This window comes from Saccopteryx bilineata, chromosome 1 (assembly GCF_036850765.1).
Source record: "Saccopteryx bilineata isolate mSacBil1 chromosome 1, mSacBil1_pri_phased_curated, whole genome shotgun sequence".
Lineage (NCBI taxonomy): Eukaryota > Metazoa > Chordata > Mammalia > Chiroptera > Emballonuridae > Saccopteryx > Saccopteryx bilineata.
Genome location: NC_089490.1, coordinates 131835827 through 131859513, shown reverse-complemented (window position 1 = coordinate 131859513; position 23687 = coordinate 131835827). Strand labels below are relative to the sequence as shown.

The following is a 23687-nucleotide window of genomic DNA, read 5'->3' as shown; positions in this document are numbered from 1 at the left end:
AGTGAATCAACAGCAGTCTGGCCTTATCCCAGCCCAGCCTCGGCTCACTGCTGTCACTGTGACTTACTTCCCAGTGAACCATGAGCAGCCCTGCCTTGGCTCACCTTGTAACATATCTAGACAGCCAAAGAAGCCCTGCCTAGGCTCTCTCCTGTTGCTTCTTCTATCCTAAGTCTCTGCTTGTTTCACTGTCCCGAGCTTTTTTTTTTTTTTAAGATTTTATTTATTTATTATAGAGAAGGGGGGAGGAGGAGCAGGAAGCATCAACTCCCATATGTGCCTTGACCAGGCAAGCCCAGGGTTTTGAACCGGCAACCTCAGCATTTCCAGGTTGACGCTTTATCCACTGCGCCACCACAGGTCAGGCCACTGTCCCCAGCTTTAATAAATATATTCTCAAAATAAAAATATATAAATAAGTAAATAAATAAATAAGAGGATGATGCTATTAAAGTATAAATTCCTGCCCTGGCCAATGGCTCAGTGGTAGAGTGTTGGTCCAGTGTGTGGATGTCCTGGGTTGGATTCCTGGTCAGGGCACAAAGAAGTACCCATCTACTTCTCCATCCCTCTCCCCTCACTTCTCTCTCTCTCTCCCTCTTCCTGAAGCCATGGCTTGATTGGAGCAAGTTGGCCCTGGGCACTGAAGGTGGCTCCACGGCCTCTGCCTCAGGCACTAAGAAGAGCTCGGTTGCTGAGCAATGGAGCAACAGCCCAGATGGGCAGAGCATCACCCCCTAGTGGGCTTGCCAGATGGATCCTGTTCGAGGCACCTGTGGAGTCTGTCTCTCTGCCTCCCCTTCTCACTGAATTTAGAGGGGAAAAAAAGTATAAATTCTGTCATGCATGCTGCCAAAGGCTCTATCTAGCCTAACATTTACTTCCTCTTTGCTAGGGTTAGGGGTCATTAAAGACAGCAGATTTACAACTTTCTCCTGGATGTAAAGTATTAGACGAGATTTGCAAAGGAAACAGCCTTCTCTTTTCATGATGGCATATCCTGGGGCCTCTTTGCATCATCTCCAGGGGTACTGCACTCCAAAAATGGCCTGGAGAGGTGGGTGCTAGGCCTGGACAGAGACAGACAGGAGCAGCTTCAAAGACAAGAAGGGCCCTGGCCGGTTGGCTCAGTGGTAGAGCATCGGCCTGGTGTGCAGGAGTCCCAGGTTCGATTCCCAGCCAGGGCACACAGGAGAAGCGCCCATCTGCTTCTCCACCCATCCTCCTCTCCTTCCTCTCTGTCTCTCTCTTCCCCTCCCGCAGCCAAGGCTCCACTGGAGCAAACTTGGCCAGGGCGCTGAGGATGGCTCTATGGCCTCTACCTCAGGCATTAGAATGGCTCTGGTTGCAACAGAGCAACGCCCCCTGGTGGGCATGCCGGGTGGATCCCGGTTGGGGGCATGTGTGAGTCTGTCTGACTGCCTCCCATTTCCAACTTCAGAAAAATACAAAAAAAAAAAAAAAAAAAAAAAAAGACAAGAAGGGTATAATCCTGTGTTTCTGCAGACTACCAGATGCCTACAAAGCTCTGCTTGTCTAACTGCCTCTCTCCTACCCCTCTGCCCCTCACACATTGCCCCAACACCATCATCTGCCTTGCTGCTCCTTCTACAGGTCATGCAGGCTCCAGTCCTCAGGCCTTTTGCTCTTTGCTGTTCCCTCCACTCCACAGCCAGGCCTCCCCTTGCCATTCTGGTCCAGGGTAGAAAGAGTTTTTCTTCCTCTGTGGAAGAGCCACAGACCAGACAGGGATTCGTGCAGAAAACAATAGAATTGTGCTAGGCCCATCAGGAATGAATGAATGACCTTGGGCAAGCGACCCACTGCTCTGAGCCCCTTTGCTCACCTGCCAATGAGATTAATAAGAGAACCCCAGAACCTACCTTTCAGTGCTGCTCTGAGTATTAAATGTGGCCTGATGCAGAGAGCCCACAAATGTAAAATGCTAAGGAAGTGCTCCAGAGTGGGTGCTACTATTAGCATGACCATCTTCTGCTTCTTTCCTGAGTCCTCCTTGAAGAGAAAGCACAAAGCTCAGGCCTGGAACCATGTAAACCTATGGTCAATCCCAACTCTGCTTCCTAGACCTATGGGACTTTAGACAGAGGCTTCCTGGCTCTGGGACTTAGTCTTCACATCTGTGAAGTAGAGGTAACAGCCATTCCTCCTGCCAAGGATGCTAGTGAGAGTTGGAGGAAGCCAATGAAGGTTCTGAACCGAGCCTTTTCCAAGGTGATCCTCAATAAAGTGTGGACAGTAGTTATTAATGAGTGTAAAGGGCTCAGCATGGCATCCAGTCCACAGTAGATGCAAAGTAAGTGGAAACTGTTCTTCTTATGTATATTTATTTTAAATAATTTATTATAGAACCCTGATACAAGCTCTCCACTTAAAAACTCAGACTTGGCTCCTTCTGCTGTGTTTCACAACAGATCCCTCAAACCAGCCCAGTGCATTATTTTTTAACCTCTGTGTGGTCCCTGACTCCCCTTGGTCCTGTGTCCCTCACTTCGAGGCCTTAGTTAGTTCTGAAATATAATTGACAAGTCCATTTTATACAGCAAGGGCTCCTTTTATTCATTCAAGGTGGATTTTTGAAACTTGGTGCAACTTTATAAAGTTGAGGGTGCCAGGAAAGTGAGCCTGCCAGGTGCAGAGAAGCGCAAGAAGCTTGCAGAACCTCCCACCCCGTGGGCGCCTCAACTAGCCTAAGGTCACAGCCGCAGGTCCACAAGGGGCCAAGTGGACTTCAGAATGAGATCAGGGTGCCTGCTTGGTGTGAAGCTTGGGACCACTTCTGTCTGTCCTCATATACAACAGTGTACAAAACAACCTGAAAATATTTTCACGCGGGACCACAGAATTGGCTGTACTTGGCGTCTCTTAGCCTAAAAAGCACTCTTGCCGTGCAGGAAGGGTCTGGCAGTTTCCATCCTTCCAAAAGCCAGGGTATCGTCAGCTGCTTCTGGCCTTGCCAGCCCAGCCTTCACACAGGTGTCTCTTCTGCCACCTTCTTCAGGAACCCAGCTACCAGCAGAGGGTCATCCGTGTCCTGGATCTTCAGCTGTACTTTCTGGTTGGTCCTTCTCCACTCAGTGTATAGCTGGCAATGATAGCGGAAGGAGACCTGCGGGGCAGTGTAGGGACGGATGGGAAGGCCAGCCAGCAGGCCTCCACCCCCAAGGGAGGAAAACTGGGCTCCTGAGGCACTGGCCTTGGCCCAAACCAGAGTCATGCTTCCAAAAGCAGAGACAACTGCCAGGCATTTTTCATACAGACTGTGTACACAAATTCATTCACTCTCCTGGGGAAAGTCACCACCAGTGTTCAGAGATACAAAGGGAAGGGTCTCTCAGAGGGTGGGAATGAAGTGGAAGGAATTAAATGTTAGTGGCTCATAAAAAAAGAAAAACAGTCAATTGGTCATATGATTGCCAAAATTGGGCCCTCGACAGTTGGCTCAGTGGTAGAGCATCAACCCAGTGAGTAGAAGTCCCAGGTTAGATTCCCAGTCAGGATACACAGGACAAGTGACCATCTGCTTTTCCTCCCCTATCCTTCCCCCTTCTCTTTCTCTTTCTCTTTCTCTTTCTCTCTCTCTCTCTTCTCCCACAGCCATGGCTCGATTGATTCAAGAGCATTGGCCCTGGGCACTGAGGATGGCTCCATGGAGCCTCAGCCTCAGGCACTAAAAATAGCTTAGTTGTGAGCATGGCCCCAGATGGGCAGAGCATCAGCCCCAGATGGTGGTCATCAGGTGGATCCCAGTCAGCGTGCATGCAGGAGTCGTCTGTCTCTCTATCACCCCTCTTCTCACTTAAATTTTAAAAAAATTGCCCAATATTGGAAGCTACAAAGATGTCCCTCAGTTGGTAAATAAACAGTGGGACATCACACCATGAAATATTATTCAGCACTGAAAAGAAATGAGCTATGCAGCTGTGAAAAGACATGGAGGAACCTGAAATGTATGTTTCTAAGTGCAAGAAGCCAATCTGAAAAGGCTACAAACTGCATAATTCCAACTCTATGACATTCTGGAAAAGGCCAAACTATGGAGACAGTAAAAGGATCAGTGGTTGTAAGGAGTTGAGGGTGGAAAAGGAGGGATAAATAGCTGAGGCACAGAGGATCTTTAGGGCAGTAAAACAACACTGTGTGAGACTGTAATGGTGGGTACATGTCATGGTACATGTCCAAACCCACAGAATGTACAATACCAGGATGAACCCTAATGTAATCTGTGGACTTGGAGTAATAATGATGTATCAAGGGAGGTTCATTAATTGTAAGAAATGTACCCTCTGGTGCCATGTGGATAGTGGGGGGGGGCAGCTGTGTGTATGTGCGAGAATATATGAGAACTCTGTACTTTCTGATTAATTTTGTGGTGAACCTTAAAATGTTCTAATAAATAAAGACTATATAAAATTACTTTTAAATAAGTGCTAATGGTTCATACCCTTTGACCAAGCAAGTTCAAGAAACACTTGCACAGGTGGTGCCCAAAGCCTGTTGTTCATAACAGCATTTAAAAAAAGGAAGAAAAATCAACATTAAAATGCACCAGACTCTATCAAAAGGGATTAGTTAAATCAGTGTTATACACCCATACAATGAATGAATGCTGGATGGCTGCCTTTTTTTTTCTCTTAAAGACATCAGCAAAGTGAAAACAAGCAGACTGCAAAGTAGTACCATGTCATCCAATTTGTGTTGTTTAAAAAATATGCTAATAGATGCAATAAAAAATAATTTTTAAGGAGGCAGTGATCCCATAGGCAGATAACAGTGGTTATATCTACAGAATGAGATTTGGGGGGCCTTTTTCTCTCTAAGCAAGGGTTCTAATGCCTGCCAGGGCCTGGGATAATCCCTCTACCCCAGTCCCATTCTCTCTTCCCATTACTTTTTCTCTCAGTCTCTTAATTTACCCCTCTCAGTCTCTCTCATTCTCCTGCCTTTTCTGTCTTTTGGTCTTAGTCTCTCTCTCTTTCTCTCTCTCTCTCTTTCTCTCTCCTCCCTCCCTCCCACTCTTCCCCCAGCCCAGTTCAGACTTGGTGGGTTCATGGATGGCAAGGCCTGCACTCAACACTGGGGATCAGGTGCCCTGGCTTCCTTGGATCAGAAGGCTCACACCCAGCTCAGACTTCCCTAAACTTTGGTTGGGCATGGAATCTGGAGCTCTACTCAGGGCTACATGGAGAGACAGACAGTCCAAGCCAGTGAACCCCTTCCCAAGCTAGTGAACAAACCCCTGGCCCAGATGCTCTGAGCAGAGACCTCAAGACATCTGCCCTCTGCTGACTGTCACTCACCAGCGTCCAGAGGACGTAGATGGTGAAGAGGGCGATGGTGAGGGCAATGAGCCCCACAGCCTCAAGCTGGCTCTGGAGCCGGAGGTGGTCTTGGGCCCCGCGCAGGCATAGCCAGCCTGAGATGGCGGCCAGTGGTGTGATGAACAGGAAACACACCATGTCACAGCACAGCGTCCGCTTCTCTGTCCGAGGCCCTGGGTCCTTCAGCCACTGCCAAGGGTAAGGAAAAGGGGGAATCTGCTGAGAGGGGCTACACATCACCCTAAAGCTATCCCCAACCTAGGTGCAAGACCTCCAGACCCTGCACATCCTTCTACTGACAAGCCCTCGTGACCACTAGGCCCTGCAGGACCAGCCTCCTACCTGGCGCTCCTTTCCTTCTTACAGATAGTGATTAGCCCTGTGAAAAGCCAGGCCCTGCTGGACATCTCTGCCCCATTTTACAGAGGGGGAAACTGAGAGGCACGGGGTGGGGGGGATGACTCACCTGTGCAAAGTCACACAGCTAAATGCTCCCACAGCCAGGACTGGAAGCTGGGAAGTCTTGCCCGGGGGCCTGTGTGCCCTTCACAGCTGTACTACACTACCTGCCACAGATGACTGGCCAAGAGAAATGGGCTTCACTCAAGAAATTCTGGTGAGGACAGAAAGGGTTCCTGCCCTCTGGAGCTCCTGTGTTAGTGGGACGAGGTATAAAATGGAGCAGATACTCAGAGAGGAAGGCCTTGCCGAGGAGGTGAAACTGAGGACCAGGTGCGCAGGAGCCATGTGAAGAATGGGGGAAATGGCACTCCAGGCAACAGAAAGAGCAGATGCAAAGGCCCTGAGCTGGGAGCGTGTGACGTGGAAAAAGCACGGTAGGGAGGAGGCCCATGTGGTTGGAGCATTAGGGAGAAGAGGGCTACAGAAAGGGCAAGCTCTCCTTCTCACTGTTCTCCTAAGAGTCCAACTCCCAGGTGCACAAGGGACCTTTCCAGAAGCCCAGTGTCATTGCCTCAGCCCAGTGTCATCACCCTGTATCTTTTAGCTGCTCCTGCCTGAAGGGCATCCAGGTGACTAGCAGGGCTCTAGGGAGCAGGGAGACTCCCACCGTACCTGGGAATGCCCTGTCTCAGCCCTGACACCTCTCCTTAGGCTAAAGTCTAACCTCCCAGACATGATCCACAAAGTCCAGAGTGGCTGCTCCCACCTCCTTCTGTGCTGCTCTCCTTCTGCTTTAACTCGCTGCACTCTAACCACTTGGACCAGGGGTCCCCAAACTGCGGCCCCCTGAGGCCATTTATCCGGCCCGGCCACCACAGCACTTCCAGAAGGGGCATCTCTTTCATTGGTGGTCAGTGAGAGGAGCATAGTTCCCATTGAAATACTGGTCAGTTTGTTGATTTGAATTTACTTGTTCTTTATTTTAAATATTGTATTTGTTCCCGTTTTGTTTTTTTACTTTAAAATAAGATATGTGCAGTGTGCATAGGGATTCGTTCATAGTTTTTTTTATAGTCTGGCCCTCCAATGGTCTGAGGGACAGTGAACTGGCCCCTGTGTAAAAAGTTTGGGGACCCCTGACTTGGGCTTTGTCAAAAATACTAAGCTCCTCCTGGTGTCAGGGCCTTTGCACTTGCTGTGCCCTCGGTCAGGACTGCCCTTCCCCAGGTTCTTGGCATTGCTGGCTCCTTTTCATTTCTCAGGTCTCAGGTTCAGAGGTCACCTAAAGTGACCAAATCAGGGAGGGTACACAGGGTTTGTCAGATCTGGAACCTTGGGCCTAGTTCCTTACCCCTTCTGGGGTGGGGGGAGGAAAGTCCATTCTATAGAGAAGTTGCTTCCTCAGCCCACCAGGATCCTTCAGAGTAGTTCCCTCCTCTGGATCCATGCCTGCTTTCCACCCCTTTGCTCACTCCAACCTCAGGCTCCTAAGCGTACCTCTGTGAGGGGCCGCGGCCGCTTCTCCACTGCAAACTCCGTGTGGCACAGCTCACAGTAACTGGTGTTGGATGAGGATAGCCACTTCTCCAGGCAGCTTTTGTGCACAGCGCCCAGGGTGCCAGTGCAGCCACACGGAGACAGCAAGCTTTCTCCATTAGCTCCCTCATGGCAGATCCGGCAGAAAGGACCATCACTGGACATAGAGATGAGACACATGAGCAATGATCAGGCTTCCTAACTATGCCTGCTTCACTACCCACTGGGTTGCAAGCCACCTGGCAAACTTCTAGTCACCCTTCAACACCCGGCTCTAAATGTCCTTTCCTTTGGGAAGCTTTCCCAGAGTCCCACAGTTGGAATAATGTGCCCTTACCCCAGTGTTATTGCAGCACCTTTTTAGGTACACCATGAGCATGTGTGATACCTGTCTGCCCAGAGTCTATTCCTTTTCCTACAATACCACCCTGACTGTCCTGGGCAACCACCCCACTCTTAACTCTTGGTCTTCAAAAACTAGGGCAGAGCTGATGATGCCCCTAATGACCTCAGGCCTGACCAATCAAAACACCAACACCACTGGTCCTGGGACAGCTTAGATCATGTGTGATGCAATCAGAGCCACGAGGAATTAATTCCTGAAATTCTCCCCACCCCCCATAACCTCCAGAACTACAGGCAGCATGGTTGATGTCAGTCTGGAGCTTCTGATGGCAGCCTGGTCTCCACATGGAGTCTGTGAATGATGCCAAACACACAGAAAAAAAAACAAAAAACAGAGTAAAGCAGAGTCAAGAGTCAGAGAAAGAGATTCCCTGATCAATCAGAGGCACTGGATCTAGCCACACCTGAACACCATGCTACTTGAAAAACCTGCGTGTCCAGGGAGAAGAGCTCCCCTGTTCCTCTGCTTCTGAGAGGCTCAGAAAACAGACCTATCAAGCAGCACAGAGAGCCCCTTCAGGAACTCTCAATCCTAGCCTGGTCTCTGGGGATGCTGGTCCTTCCTAAAACAGCTCAGGAGGCTGGGTTCATGGCCTTGGTGGGTCTGGAGGCTGTGCAGCAAGTGAGTCATTGTTTCCCAGACATTTCTGCCCTGAGAGAATTGTGGAACGTGTGAAGGAGGCAGAACAAGAGAGCAGTTTTCCAGAAAACACCAGTTTCCCCTTGGAAACTGTTTTCCTTTTTTTGTGACAGAGAGATAGAGAGAAGGACAGATAGGGACAGACAGACAGGATAGACAGGTAGGGAGATGAGAAGCATCAATTCTTTACCTTAGTTGTTCATTGATTGCTTTCTCACGTGCCTTGACGGGGTGGGGGGTGCTACAGCAGAGTGAGTGAGCCCTTGCTCAACCCAGAGACCCTGGGCTCAAGTCAGCAACCTTTGGGCTCAAGCCAGAGACCATGGATGGGGTCATGTCTATGATCCCCTGCTCAAGTCAGCGACCTCGAGGCTTCGAACCTGGGTCCTCCACATCCCAGTCCGAGGCTCTATCCACTGTACCACCGCCTGGTCAAGCTGTTTTCCATTCTTTACACAGCAGCTGCTGCTGGGGAACAGGGCTCAGGGCAGGCCACTGGGGTCTGGCTGCTTTGGTACCAAAGAGCTGAGTTGACCCCTCATGTCTGCTTTTTGTTACCAGTCCTGCACAGGGTGCTGCTTTCTCACATGGGGTCAAAAGGGCACTCCTGGCTATACTGTCACCCCCCCAACCCCCCCATGACATACAAAGTTCACAGGAAAGGAACCTCAGCCCCAGGACCCAACCTTGGGAAGTAAAATGATGAGTGAGGAAGAGCCATGTCAGTTTGGGGCTTGTCCTGGGAAATCCTACTTTGGAGGAGCAGGTTCAGAAAGAGGAACAAAACAAAACAAAAAGAATGTATAATTGCGCATTTATGTACTGACTGCTGTTTGAAGTTCAACATCGTGGACTCATCTGTCTCATTCACAGGGAGCCTAGGAAAAAAGCGCCCCCTTTTAGAGATGGGGAAACTGGGGCATCAAGGGGTAAATCCAATTATGTAAACTGTCTCACAGCAAGTCATCTGCAAAGCTGGGATCGATGTAAACCTAGAAAATCTCACTCTAGACCTGTGTGCCTTTGGCTGCTATGCCATGTATGATACCTGTGCCACTGATACTGAGGCAAGAGAAATGGGCTTCACTCAGGAAATTCTGACAATGGAAAGGAAATGGGTGGGGAAGTGGGTGAGACATGTGAAGATCCCAGTGGCCTACCCCGGGACGGCTTCAAGAGGAGATAGGAGAGTGTGACCACAAAAGGAAACGAAAGCTGTGGGGAAGAGGCAGTAGGGAAAGCCAGGCAGAAGGGCTAGGGTGCAGAAATGCTCTAGGAATTCCAGAAGGGCCTGAATCCATTCATGGCCTGGTGGGCAAAGCACCAAAGGCTCAGGAACCAGAGGGGCCCCAGATGCTGGTCCCAAGTCTAAGCCTTTGTGGATTATCCTGGGCCCTAGAGACACCACCTGGGCCTTTCTCTTTGGCCTCTGCAAGTTTAAGGGTCCAGAACTAGTCTAGTCTCTGCCATGGGTCCCTAGGAATCAGGGACTCCTTTAAAGCAAAATGGAGGCTTGATTATTATGAAGGAACTGGGTTTTGTTTTGTTTTTTAATTTTTTAAATTCTCTTTTAGAGACCAGAGAGAGAGAAAGCGAGAGAACAAAGGTGGGAGGAACAGGAAGCATCAACTCCATATGTGTCTTGACCAGGAAAGCCACGGGTTTCAAACCGGCAACCTCAGCGTTCCAGGTCGACGCTCCATCCAGTGTGTCACCACAGGTCAGGCGGCACTGGGTATTATATCTTTGAGCCCCACCCTGCTTCTCTCAGGTGGCAGAGGCTGGCTAGGAGGAAGAGTTACATACAGGGGGGGAGAAGAGAGCAGGCAAATGATGACACGCTTCCACCAATACCCAGAACCTGCTGGCAGTAGTGAGAGGATCCCTATTTACTCCTGGGGAGACTGGCCAGGAGGCTGGAGGGAAGTCCGTCAGCTGGATGACGACAGCTCCTTCAAAAAACAGCAACTGTCCCTCTAAAAAAGTCAGATTTACCTTGGCCTTCAGCCTAAACAGGAGCCCTGGCTGGATAGCTCAGTTGATTAGAGCATCGTCTGGAAGCACATAGGTAGTCAGTTCAATCCCCAGTCAGGGCACATACAGGAACAGATCAATGTACCATACCTGTCTGTCTGTCTCTCTCTTCCTCTCTCACTAAAATCAATTAAAAAACAAAAGAGAGAGAGAGAGGCAAAGGGAAGGCTCTGGCCGGGTAGCTCAGTTGTTTAGAGAGTCATCCCCAATGCACCAGGGTTGCGGGTTTGATCCTATCAAGGCACATACACGAATCAACCAATGCGCCTTGTCTGTGGTGGCACAATGGATAGAATATTGAACTGGAATACTGAGGTCTCTGGTTCAAAACCTTGGGCTTGCCTTGGTCAAGGCACATACTACAAGCAAGCAATTAACAACTAAAGGTTGCTACTTCTTGCTTCTCCCCTCCTCTCTGTTAAAATCAATAAATTTTAAAAATCTAAAAAAATAAATCAACCAGTGCATGATGTTTTTCTCTGTCTTCCTTCCTCTCTCTAAAAAGAATAAATAAATAAATAGACAGAAGGGAGAAGTTTCCAGCAAAGAGGCCGAGGGGCAGATCAGGAGGGCAAGGTAGTCTCAGAGTGTGGCTGCCTGGCCACCAGCCTGAAAGCAGAGGGGCTTCTCTGCTCTCCACCATTTACCTGGGTCTCTTGAGCCCTGTAGGGGAGGCTGGTGGGACTCACGAGTTTCTTCCCTGCTTTTCCCCCACCCCAGCAGGAGCCCTGGGTTCAAACCTCAGTTCTGCTCAGTAACACTGGCAGGTGTCTGTCCCTGACTGGGCCTCAGTTTCTCCAGGTATCAAGATGGAGGGTGGGGCAAAGTAGGATCAACTCACTCAGTGTCCTTCATGAACCCCATGTAGGGAAACCCCAACTTCATTCAGCCTCTGCCCCATCCCCCTGGCTCAGGCATCTCTGGCTAGGAGGTCCCTGGGCTTACCAAGTGTCCCCTCACTCCCAGACTGTCTTGACCAGAACACTGTCTTGCCTTCAGGGATCTTAAAAACCAACACCCTGTGCCTGGCCTGTGGTGGCGCAGTGGATAAATCTTCAGCCTGGAATGCCAAGGTTGTGGGTTTGAAACCCTGGGCTTCCCTGGTCAAGGCACATACAGCAATCAAGCAATGAACAACAAGCATGAAGCAACTATGAGTTGTTACTTCCCATTCCATGCTCCCCTTTCTCTCCTGTCTCTGTAAAATCAATAAAGTATAAAATTAAAAAAAAAACCAACACCCTGTAAACTGGTGCAGCCACTAAGAAAAACATCCTTAAAAAATTAAAAATAGAGCTGCCATATGATGAGCAATTCCGCTTCTGGGCATTTATCTGATGAAAACAAAAACACTAATTCAAAAATACATATGCACCCCTACGTTCACTGCAGCATTATATACAACAGCCAAGGCATGGAAGCAACCTAGGTGTCCATCAATAGACAAATGGATAAAGAAGATGTGGTACATATGTACAAATGGAATATTACTCAGCCATAAAAAATGAAATCTTACCATTTGCAAAACATGGATGGATTAGTGGGTATTATGTTAAATAAAGTAAGTCAGACAGAAAAAGATAAATACCATTCACTTATATGTGAAATCTAAAGAACAAAATAAATGAGCAAACAAAACAAAAGAGAAACAAACTCATACATACAGAGAATAAACTGATGGTTGCCAGAGGGGACTGGGGTAAGGGGATAGGTGGAAAAGGATAAGGGGATTAAGAAGTACAAAATGCCAGTTATAAAGTAAGTCATGGGGATATATTGTACAGCATAGGGAATAGAGTCAATAATGCTGTGACGACTATGTTACTAGACTTGTTGTGATCATTTTGTGTAAGATATACTGCCCACAAAAATTAGGGGATATTTCAAAATGAACACGAAGTGATAAAATATCCCCTAATTTTTGTGAGTAGAATTGAATCACATGTTGAATCACAATGCTATACACCTGAAACTAATATAATACTGTCTGTCAACTATAATTAAAAATAAACTTTAGGCCCTAGCTGGGTAGTTCAGTTGGTTACAGCACTGTCCTGATACACCAAGGTTGCAGGTTCCATCCTCCATCAGGGCACATACAAGAATCAACCAGTGACATCATGAGTGGGTAGAGCAACAAACTGATGTTTCTCTCTCTCTCTCTCTCTCTCTCTCTCTATTCTTCTCCCTTCCCGTCTCTCTAAAAATCAATAAATAAAAATTAAAACAAAGAATCAACCAATGAATGTATGATAAGGGGAACAACAAATCGATGTCTCTCTCTCTTTCTCTATCTCCACTTTCTCTCTAAAGTCAATAAATTAAAAATAACAATAAAAAAAACAATGGTGCACTCTTCCTCCCGGGAGCCCGCTCATGCTTTTCCTCCCTCACAGGCATGCATCTCCTAAACTTTAAGGGTCCCCATGAGACTTGTAGCTGGGGGATTAAACAGGCAGAGGCACCTCATCCTGGGCTAACCCCAGGAACCTGTCTCCAAGGCTCTCCTCGCACTGACCTCCAGAGAGCCAAAGCAGTCGCCTAAGCTCACTGCTGTTGCTGCTTCTATCCTAAGCCCTTCTTTGTTTCACTGTTCCCAGCTTTAATAAATGTACTCTCAAAATAAAAAAATTAGTCAATTATTATAAAAGACAACATAAAAAAAGTTAACTAACTAAATAAATAAGTCAAGGCACAAGGAAAAATAAACCGGCTTGAAGAAGGCCAGAAGGAAAACTCCCAGTCTCATCTGGGCTCAGGCAAGGCTTCCTGGAGGAGGTGATGCCAGACAAAGACTTAGAGTGGCAAAGCTTCCATCTGCTTCTTTTTATGTTTCAATGAAATAAGTATGAATTAATTCTGGTACGTGCTACAACATGCATGAACCTTGGAGACAGTATACTCAGTGAAATAAGCCATAGAGAAAAGGACAAATGCTGTGTGGTTCCACTCATATGAGGTCGTAGAGAAGTCAGATCATAGAGACAGAAAGTAGACAGTGAGAGCCAGGGGCTGTGGGAGGGGGTGGAGAATTGTTTAATGGGGACAGAGTTTCAGATTTATGAAATAAAAAGGGTTATAGGGATGGATGGTAGTGATGGCTGCACAATAGTGTGAATGTACTTAATGCCACTGAACTGTACACTTAAAATGATTATGATGGCAAACATTATGTGTATTTTTAACACAACAAAAAAATTGGGGGCTCTGGCTGGGTAGCTCAGTTGGTTAGAGCAGTGGTTCCCAACCCCCGGGCCACGGACTGGTACCGGTCCGTGGGCCATTTGGTACCAGTCCACAGAGAAAGAATAAATAACTTACATTATTTCCATTTTATTTATATTTAAGTCTGAATGATGTTTTATTTTTAAAAAATGACCAGATTCCCTCTGTTACATCTGTCTAAGACTCACTCGACGCTTGTCTTGGTCATGTGATACATTTATCCATCCCACCCTAAAGGCCAGTCTGTGAAAATATTTTCTGACATTAAACCGTTCCAAAAAGGTTGGGGACCACTGGGTTAAAGCATTGTCCCAATATGCCAAGATTATAGGTTTGATCCCTAATTAGGTAGAACAAGAAACTGCTATTCCCCCCCATCTCAAAAATCAATCAATAAAACAAAAAGAAAAATTAACTCTGCCTGACCTGTCATAGTGCAGTGGATAGAGTGTCGACCTAGAATGCTGATGTCACCAGTTCAAAACCCTGGGCTTGCCCGGTCAAGGCACATATAAGAAGTAACTACTATGAGTTGATGCTTCCTGCTCCCCCATGACTGCCCCACATTCTCTCTCTCTTTCTCCTCTCCCTAAAAAAAAAAAATTAGCTTTGGCCAGATAGCTCAGTTGGTTAGAGCATCATCATGAAGTACAGAGATAGTCAGTTCTATCTCCAGTCAAGGGATATGCAGGAACAGGCTGATGTTCCTGTCTGTCTCTCTCTCCCTTTCTCACTCTCAAAAATCAATGAAATAAACATTTAAAAATTGAGCACGGCTCACCAGCTTGAGTAACAGGTTGCTGGCTTGAACACAGGATCATAGACATGACCCCATGGTCAATGGCTTGAGCCCAAAGATTGCTGGCTTGAAACCCAAGGTCACTAACTTGAGCCCAAGGTCACTGGCTGGAGCAAGGGATCATTAGTTCAACTGGAGCCCCCTGGTCAAGGCACATACGAGAAAGTAATCAATGAACAACTAAGTTGCCGCAACTATGAGTTGATGCTTCTGATTTCTTTCCCTTCCTGTCTGTCTGTCCCTGTCTGCCCCGCCCCCAACTAAGAAGAAAGAAAAATTAAAAGACTTAAGAAACTGGTGGTTATTCTAAATTTTAATGAATTAAGATGGATTTAAATTTGTGTGGGGTTTCCTTAAAATTCTTTTCCTTGAAACTGATGACAAATTTGTAAACCAGGTAGATTTAGTTTACAGATGGGTTTGTAAGTCCAGCACTGAGGTTTAAATATATTTATCAAATGCCAACAAGGTAGCAAATCCACTTGTAGGTACTCTGTATGGACCATGGCAATGTACTCTCAGCACATCCCAGAGAAGAAGGGATATGCGGGTAAAGCAAATTGTCCCAGTTCATACAGGGACGGAAAGCTCCCTTCAGTATCTCAGCCCAGGCTCTGTGAGTCACCCTCTGTACTTCTAACCACTTTCTCACATACCTTTCCAAAATATGAGCTACTTGCCACATTTCTTCTTCTCATTTCACATAATAATCTGGAGTTTTGGCTTTACCTAAAGAATCAGACCTGCCCAGCTGGGCTCTTTTCTCTGACTCATCCAGATGGTTGCCTTTGTGACCCTAGACTGGGAGGAAATCACTGGGCCCACAAAGTGAAGTGTGTAGAAGTAAATACACCTGCTCTGTCACCACTCACCTTGGAGTGTCCAGGGCCCGGATGACAGTTGAGAGGAGGCGGCCATCCTTTGAAGTCACCTGTGCCACATACTGGGGTGGCCCAAGGCCTGTGGCCTCCACAACCTTGGAGAAGGCGGTGCTGCTGGAGCAGTCACACAGGGAGCCAGGGAGGTGGCAGCAATCACCTGTCATCATGGCCAGAGGGAGCGCTGGGTCCTCAGGGCCCGAGGCCCATTGTCCCAGGAGCCTGGGGAGAGTCCAGCAAGGGGGTAAAGAGCAAGGTTAGTGACCTGGACACAGATCAGAGTTTAAATCCAGCTCTCTCAGTCTCAGTTGCCTAGTCACTAAGACAGGGCTTTGTAGGGGCTGTGAACATTCAAAGAGATCATACATACAACTCTGTCCAGGTCTAGCACACAACAGGGATATGGTTATATTACTTCTAACTATCCTAAGAAAAGCCAGCCTGGTCCAGTTTTCAAAAGTTACAGGCTACCCCCAAATTCACCTTTCCAGATATGGTAACAGCACCTAACAACTACTGAGCACCTGCTGTGTGGCAGGCCCTCTGCTTGGCACTTTCCAAAGTCAGAACCATGCTCACCAGACATTCAGAGGCTGGTTTTCCATGGACTAAATTCTCAGGGCTGGGCTCAGAACAGATAAGCCTGCTTCTGAGTGGAGCAGAACAGATCTAGCAATTTGGACAAGGATGATGAGTCACTGACCTGTCCTTCATGGTCTATTTTTTAATTTTTATTTTTATTGATTTTCGAGAGAAAGGACATCAGAGAGATAGAGAACCATCAATTTGTTGTTCCACTTATTTATACTTTCATTGGTTGTTTCTTGTATGTGTTCTGACCAGAGATTGAACCTGAAACCTTGACATATTGGGACAACGCTCTAACCAACTGAGCTACTCTGCCAGGACCTGGTTCATGGCCTCTTGTATAGCTCTGAACTCCTTGACCCTTTAGGACATCAAGGAAGTGGCCCAGGCTAGAGAGGACTTTAGCAGCCTCTATCCCCACCAGAGCAGCTAGCTGTCTCACCCTTTATGTCAGGAGCTTTGCACCAGAGATCCCAGAAATACTGACTCACCTGCCAGTTAAAACACGAGACCCAAAGAGACAGTCACGGGAAAAGCAACATAGTTATTGACTAACTTTTTGTACCAGGACAGTCTGCCAACAGATCAGTGCCCTCTGAACAACTTGAACAGCAGTATCCTAGCCCAATGTGCCCTTCTGAGCCTCCAAAGCAAGGCCAGATAAGTATCAGCCAGAAGCTGGAAGAGTCAGGAGGAAGGGTGCCTGACCAAGATAACACCTGAGGGGCAGCGACCAGCCTGCCATGTTGTGTATGCTGCAGTCCCTCCTATGTCCCTGCAACCAGAACTTCCAGCTGAGGTCAGTAGGAAAGCCAATGCCTATCCAAGGGAATGTTCCTGCCCCTTCAAGGATTGGCCTTAACATTCCTGCAAGGAATTGGGCTAATATTACATGAATCATCACAGCTCCTGTATATTAGTTCTATCATTTGTTTTACTATCAGGGGGTAAAAATTCAGTGGTAGATCTGCTAATTTAAGGTCTGAAAATGGCCAAAATAATAACAGCAGTTACTCTTTATAAAGGACTTACTGCATACTAGCACTATGCTAGGCTCACTGAACTCTAAACAGTTAAGTGTCCCCTTCAAATGTTACCTCCCCAGAGAGGTCTTCCCTGGCCATCCTGGCTAAGTGCCACTGCTGTCCACATTATTGCCCTCACGAAAGTGTCCCCCTCCAAAATGCTCTTATTTCTTCATCTACTATTGTAACCACATCTATCTTCCACATCTCTGTGAGCTCTGTGAAGGAGGGACCAAGTTAAACTTGCTTACTGCTGTCCCCAGCACCTGGCCCTCAGTCTGGCACAGAGTGGCTACATTAATTTGTCATCCCCTTTGTGTAAGAGCAGACCTGTGTTATTAAGAACAAGATCCCCTTGCCTGATCAGTGGTGGCACAGTGGATACAGCATCAACCTGGGATGCTGAGGTCCTTGGTTTGAAACGTCAGGGTCATCAGTTTGAGCACAGGCTTGCCAGCTCAAGCACGAGGTCGCCAGCTTGAGCATGGGATCATCGACATGATCCTGTGGTCGCTGGCTTGAGCCCAAAGATCACTGGTTTGAAGCCCAAGGTTGCTGGCTTGAGCAAGGGATCACTGGCTCAGCTGGAGCCTCCTGGTCAACGCATGTATGAGATGCAATCAATAACTAAAGTGCCGCAAGTATGGGTTGATGCTTCTCATCTCTCTATCCATTCCTCTCTTTCTCTCTTACAAAATAATAATAATAATAATAATAATAGAACAAGGTTAGTTGGTCTGCCAGTGCCCATGGTGAGACTCAGATGTTTAGAGGCTAGAGGTCCAAGGTCACACAGCTGAAAAGGAACAGTGACAGGATTTAAGGTTAGTCCAGTGAGTGGGTCTGGACTCAAAGGGCCTGTTTTTTTTTTAAGTCCTGATTCTGTCATTGATGCTGTGTGTCTTTGGACTAGTCATTTTGCTTTTCTGGGCCTCATTCTTCTCTGTCCAATAAGTTGATGGAGCTGGTACACTGTGTCTGCTGAGAGGCTTCCTGAGAAGGAAACTGCAGGCTCAATTTCTCTAGTGAAGCTTGTCCTTAGCTAGGCCTGTCTGGGTGGCACTATGGCACCACAACCTTTCCACACCTGCCCCAGTCTCCTTTTACTGAAAGCAGGAAAGTGAGAGAAGTCAGAGGGCTCTAACTCTCCAGTGTGATCTCAGGCCAGCTGCTTCAGTCTCTGTCCTTGGTTTTCTCATCTATAAAATAGTAGTCAAATGATTCCCAGCTCAAAATTCCATCAAAATTAAAAAGTCAATAAATATTACCTCTTACTATAATTGCCATCATCCGCTTACAGGGGCTGTTGGGAGGGTTGGATGAGACAAGGCGCAGTCAGTGCCTGGCACACAGTAAGTGCTCAATAAATACTCACCATTTGTTGCTGTCTGTTTTTGATAAATGTAAAGCCTGTAAAACGCATTCATCCCTCTTCACTCACCATAGAGAGGCTCCCGTGTGTCCTTCAGTAATTCCCTGGCGCTGCATTGGAGGCCAGGTTTGAATCCCAGCTCTGCTCTTATTTGCTGTGTACCCCTGGGCAAAAACTTGACCTCTCTGAGCCTCGATTTTCTCATCTGTATAACAGGGAACGTTTCTAATACTAGCACCTATTATGGTCCCTAGAGAACTAAATGAGCCAATCATATAAATTCTGTTTTTGAGCACCCACTAACAGCGAGACTCTCTACTAAACAAGTCCTTCCTATACGGGGCCTGGTTCACTATAATACTTACTATTTTCCAGGCAGAACCCCTTTAAAGAGGTTGAGGAAGGGCAATGGCCACTTACTGACCGCCTACTGTGTGCCTGGAAACTCTCCTCATCAGCCACCTCCTGAATCACCTCATGAGGTTGGCGCTGGGATGACCCAATTACACAGACAAGGAAACCGAGGCTCGGAGACCTCCCGCCGCCCTCGAGACGGGAAATGCGATCCCCTCGTCCCACGGAAGGTTGAGGCCAAGGGTCGGAACCCGGCCGTCCAGCCGGGGTCCAGGCTCGGGCCTCGAACGCGGGGCCAGACTGCGGACCGTAGTCCTCCAGTCCCACCTGGCCATACGTGCCCACCTGATACGCGGCCGGGCCGGGAGGCCGCGCAGGCCCCTCCGCTCGCCCCGGCCCTAGTCCCGGCCCGGCCGGTCCGTCAACGATGCTCGTTCTGTTTAGGACCGGCACCTGCGTCCGAACACCGCCCGCCGAGCCGACAGAGCCGCGGGCCAATGGTGACCGCCTCTCGACCATACTGGCCAATAGCCGTGCGCATCCCGCCACGGGAGGCGGGTCCAGAGGCCACAGGGAAATCTTAGGCCGCACAGACTCCTCAACGCCACAGCTGCTCGCTCCGCCCCTGACGCGTACTGGCTCCGCCCACTGGCTCCGCCCCCAGCCTTGGCCCCGCCGCAACCCGTCACCAGGTTTGAGCCAGGCTGCTAGCGCCACCTGCCGAGGACCAATGCTTGTTAATAAATTAAAGGGTTACAGAATTTGACACCTGGCAGAGCGATTTAACTGTTCATTACCTCCCTTATTCCCATCATTCCCGGCGGCGGGAGAGGAGACACCTATGGTCACATTTTACAAAGAGAAAACAGAAATTTAGAGAGGTTAGGAGGCCGTGGAAGAGCCGAAAACCATCACCATTCATTCATTCATTCATTCATGCAATAGATATAATATAACTATATATAATATAAACATCAATAAGAGAGCCTATTATGGCCAGGCAGGTGGTTCAGTGGATAGAGCGTCGGCCCCGCGTATGGATGTCCAGGGTTCAATCCTGGTCGAAGCCACCATCTGCTTCTCCCCCTCTCCTTCTCCCACAACTGATTAGTTCAGGCATAGCCCAGGGTGCTGAGGATAGTGCAGTTGGTCCCAGCACATCAGCCTCAGGAACTAAAAATAGTTCAGTTGATTCAAGCATGGGCCAGACACTGGATGTCCAGTAGATCCCACGTTCAGGTGCATGAGGAGTCTGTCTCACTACCTCCCCTCCTCTCAAAAAAAAAAAAAAAAAAAGGCATTTCAATGGCGTTCACGTAGATGCATAGAAACAAAGGACAAGGCAAAGATAAACCCTTGGCTAAAAAGTTATATGCCTGAGATGTGACTACTCACCATGACTTGCCCTGTCAGGAAGTTATGATCAGATCACTCTATGAAGTTACTTTTTCACAGAATCCTTTTATTTTTTACTTATTAATTTCAGCAAGAGAGGAAGGGAAAGAGATAGACAGGAAATCAAGCTGTTTCTATATGTGCCCAGATTGGGGATTGAACTGACAACCTCTGAACAACTGAGCTATTCGGCCAGGGTATCATAGAATACTCCCTTTAAAAAAAAAAAAAGACTTTTATTTATTGATTTTAGAGAGAGGAGGGAGAGAGAGAGATGGGGAGGGAGAAGAACAGAAAGCATCAATTTGTAGTAGCTGCTTCTCTTATGTGCCTTAATCAGACAAGCCCATGGTTTTGAACTTTGAACTGGAGACCTCAGCATTCCAGGTTAATTCTTTTTTTTTTTCTTTTTTCTGAAGCTGAAAACAGGGAGAGACAGTCAGACAGACTCCCGCATGCGCCCGACCGGGATCCACCCGGCACGCCCACCATGGGGCGACACTCTGCCCACCAGGGGGCGATGCTCTGCCCATCCTGGGCGTCGCCATGTTGCGACCAGAGCCACTCTAGCGCCTGAGGCAGAGGCCACAGAGCCATCCCCAGTGCCCGGGCCATCTTTGCTCCAATGGAGCCTTGGCTGCGGGAGGGGAAGAGAGAGACAGAGAGGAAAGCGCGGCGGAGGGGTGAAGAAGCAAATGTGTGCTTCTCCTGTGTGCCCTGGCCGGGAATCGAACCCGGGTCCTCCGCACGCTAGGCCGACGCTCTACCGCTGAGCCAACTGGCCAGGGCTCCAGGTTAATTCTTTATCCACTGTCACCACAGGTCAGGCAGAATTCCTTTTTTTATTCTATAGATTAGGTTAGGTTATTCTGTTTTATGTGTCTAAAATTTTCCATAAGAAAAATATTTTAGCCTGACCAGGCAGTGGCACAGTGGATAGAGCATCAGACTGGGACTCAGAGGAGCCAAGTTCGAAACCCCTAGGTCGCCAGCCTGAGTGCAGGCTCATCGGGATTGAGTGTGGGGTCGCTGGCTTGAGCCCAAAGGTCGCTGGCTGGAGCAAGGGCTCGCTAGCTCTGCAGACCCCCCACCTCCCGTCAAAGGCATTTATGAGAAAGCAATCAATGAACAACTAAGGAGCCGCAACAAAGAATGGATGTTTCTCATCTCTCCCTTCCTGTCTATCTGTTCCTATCTGTCCCTCTCTCTATCTCTGTCACAGAAAAAAAAAATTTAATGAAAAAAAATTTTAATGTTGGTATACTTCTTCCCAGTCTTTTATCTGGAAAATTTCTTCAACTGTTAGGGCTTTGTAGCACTCAGTAATTGCTCAATAAACACTGGGAGAAACCTTATAACTTAGTGGTTACAAACACTTCTCTGGGGTGGAACCTGCTTGCTTCTTGTTAACTGTGGGATCCTGGAGAGTCACTGATTTCTGTTCCCTCCCTATAAATCAGGGCTGGTAACTTATGCCCACCTCCTAGATAACATGGTAATTCTATTTAATTTTTTGAGGAACTGTTAACCTAAATTATGATATGTAGAAGGCTTTTTGTATGTGTGGAACTATGTACTTTTATGTAATAATTTACTTAAAATAACAGTTCCTCAAAAATATTAAACAGCGTTAACATATGATCCAACAGTTCTATCCAAAAGAATTAAAAGCAAGGACACAGCATAACCTGTGGTGGCACAGTGGATAAAACATTGATTTGGAATCCTGAAGTCACCGGTTTGAAACCTTGGGCTTGCCTGGTCAAGGCACATATGGGAGTTAATACTTCCTGCTCCTCCCCCGTCTCTCTCTCTCTCCTCTCTAAAATGAATACAAATAAAAATATTTTTCTAAAAAACCAGGGACACAAACATATCTGCACACCATTCATAGCAGCCTGATTCCCAATGGCCAAAAGGGGCAAGCAACCCAAGTGTTCCTACAGATGATGGATAAACACAGTGGTCCATCCATACAATGGAATACTTACTATTCAGTCTTAAAAGGAAAGCCATCATGACACCTACTACAACATGGATCAACCCTGAGGACATTGTGCTCGGTGAAATAAACCAGACACAAAAAGACAAATATGGTATGATTCCACTCATATGAGGTCCCTAACAGAATCAAATTTGTGGATAAAAAAATAAATAAAATAAAAGGGATTCTACGGAAAGTAACTTCAAAGGATGGTCAGTCATAAAATGTTAATTGGGCAGGTCATGGTGAGTAGCCAAGCAGCCAGAGAGGCCTTCTTTACTAAAGGCTTCTCTGCCTTAAGCAAGGCCTGGCCATTGACTCTGTGCATCTAGGTTAACACAACTTTGAAATGAACTCTTTCAGACCCCTCCTTCTAAAGTGTGCAAGACAGCACATAATCTTCACTATTTTATAATTCGATCACCACCTTGCTTTCCTCCACTTTTATGTAATCTTCCTTATGTTTGCTCCTTAATCTCAAGTGCATAAAAAAAACTGCAAACTGTTCTCCAAAAACATTTTTCTCAGTCTGCTGAGATCTTGTTTCCAGGTGTATCCTCTGGTAATTTATCCTCAGATAAATTTTAATAAAAATTCTCTGCAAGTTTAGACATTCTTACGTTGACAAATTCATAGAGACAAAAATTTAAATGGTGGGTGCCAGGAACTGGGGGACAGACATGGCAAGTTAGCATCTAATGGGGACAGAGTTTCATTTAGCGAGGATGAAAAACTTCTGGAGATTGATGATGTTGATTGTACAACAATGTGAGTGTACTTAATGCCACTGAACTGTACCGTTAAAAATGGTTGAGATGGTAAATTTTGTAATGTATATTTTACCATAAAACAAAACAAAAAACCCCAAAGAACAGTGCTTGGCACAAAGCCAGCATGTTGTGCTTATTAAATCATTGGAATTAGAGTAACTGAAATAGCATCACTGGACTATCACCCTCAAGGCAGCAGAGTCACATCAGTTTTGTTCCCTGGTATATGTCCAGGGTCTGGCCAATGAGGAGGCTCCAGAAATATTTGATCTTTGACTGCTTGAAATCCTTCTGGGTGCCTCAGTGCTTCACCTGCCACTTCTGAAGCCCCCATTCACCCTCTGCCCTCTCCACAGCCTGCCCTAACCAAACCCAGGGGACCTGGTATCTGTATAAATGGCCCCTGATTTGTGCACCCCACCAGGTCCCCAGCCCAGGGTGCTTCTCAGCCTGGAGCATAGGCCCTGGCTCACCCCAACTCCCATCAGAACAGCCTCGATGACTCAACTCTTTTGGAGGGATGTCTGGGTCTACCTATCCCTCTAAGCAGGGCAGCCAGAGCCTGGATTCCCCCTCTAGCGGGTCTTCTATAGGTCAAGGGCACAAGGGGTTTTAGCCGCAGGCTGAAGCTTTCAGAACAGTTGCTGGCGCTCAGGTGAGAGAGAACATACACTGGGCCATGTGGTCAATGCAGGGAAAGGGGCTGGTCATGCCTTCTCCTCTTCCACTTTGGGAACTGGTCCTGAGGACAGTTCTGCCCACGCGGACAAAGGAGAAATGAAAGAGCGGAGGAACCCCAGGTCATCCACCTCCTTTCTGTCATCAGCATCCCATTCAGCCCTCATCAGAGGTGAGTCTAGGATGGAGAGAGCTGGGGTAGGACTGGTACCACCAACACCTGGGCTAAACCCTCTTGGCAGTCTTTGCCATGACCCCAGGTG

At 47.5% G+C, this 23687-nt stretch overlaps 1 protein-coding gene across 5 annotated transcripts; it reads right to left on the bottom strand.

Moving 5' to 3' along the window:
* Positions 1-275: 275 nt before the first annotated feature.
* On the bottom strand, positions 276-19106 carry MARCHF2 (membrane associated ring-CH-type finger 2). Of its 5 annotated transcripts, XM_066266778.1 has the most exons (6): positions 18943-19106; positions 18140-18174; positions 15253-15480; positions 7239-7434; positions 5319-5528; positions 276-3127 (listed from the first exon to the last, which is right to left on the bottom strand). In XM_066266778.1, the coding sequence occupies exons 3-6, from the start codon at positions 15426-15428 to the stop codon at positions 2987-2989; spliced, it is 723 nt and encodes a 240-aa protein (XP_066122875.1). In that variant the 5' UTR covers positions 15429-15480; positions 18140-18174; positions 18943-19106; the 3' UTR covers positions 276-2986. The 5 variants fall into 5 exon arrangements, with proteins under 5 accessions (XP_066122875.1, XP_066122866.1, XP_066122848.1 ...); XM_066266769.1 differs by lacking the exon at positions 18140-18174 and having other exon boundaries at positions 18943-19104; XM_066266751.1 differs by lacking the exons at positions 18140-18174; positions 18943-19106 and adding an exon at positions 18313-18930 and having other exon boundaries at positions 276-3103.
* Positions 19107-23687: the final 4581 nt, after the last annotated feature.

What these genes read in the sequence shown, in the direction of transcription:
- MARCHF2 (XM_066266741.1), bottom strand. Translation starts at nt 18,518, where the DNA reads ATGATTGGCTCATTTAGTTCTCTAGGGACCATAATAGGTGCTAGTATT. An exon ending in CACACGGGAGCCTCTCTATG is followed by an intron (nt 15,481 to 18,312) that starts GTGAGTGAAGAG and finishes GACTCTCCCCAG; the next exon opens with GCTCCTGGGACAATGGGCCT. An exon ending in TCTACGTCCTCTGGACGCTG is followed by an intron (nt 3,128 to 5,318) that starts GTGAGTGACAGT and finishes ACTGCCCCGCAG; the next exon opens with GTCTCCTTCCGCTATCATTG.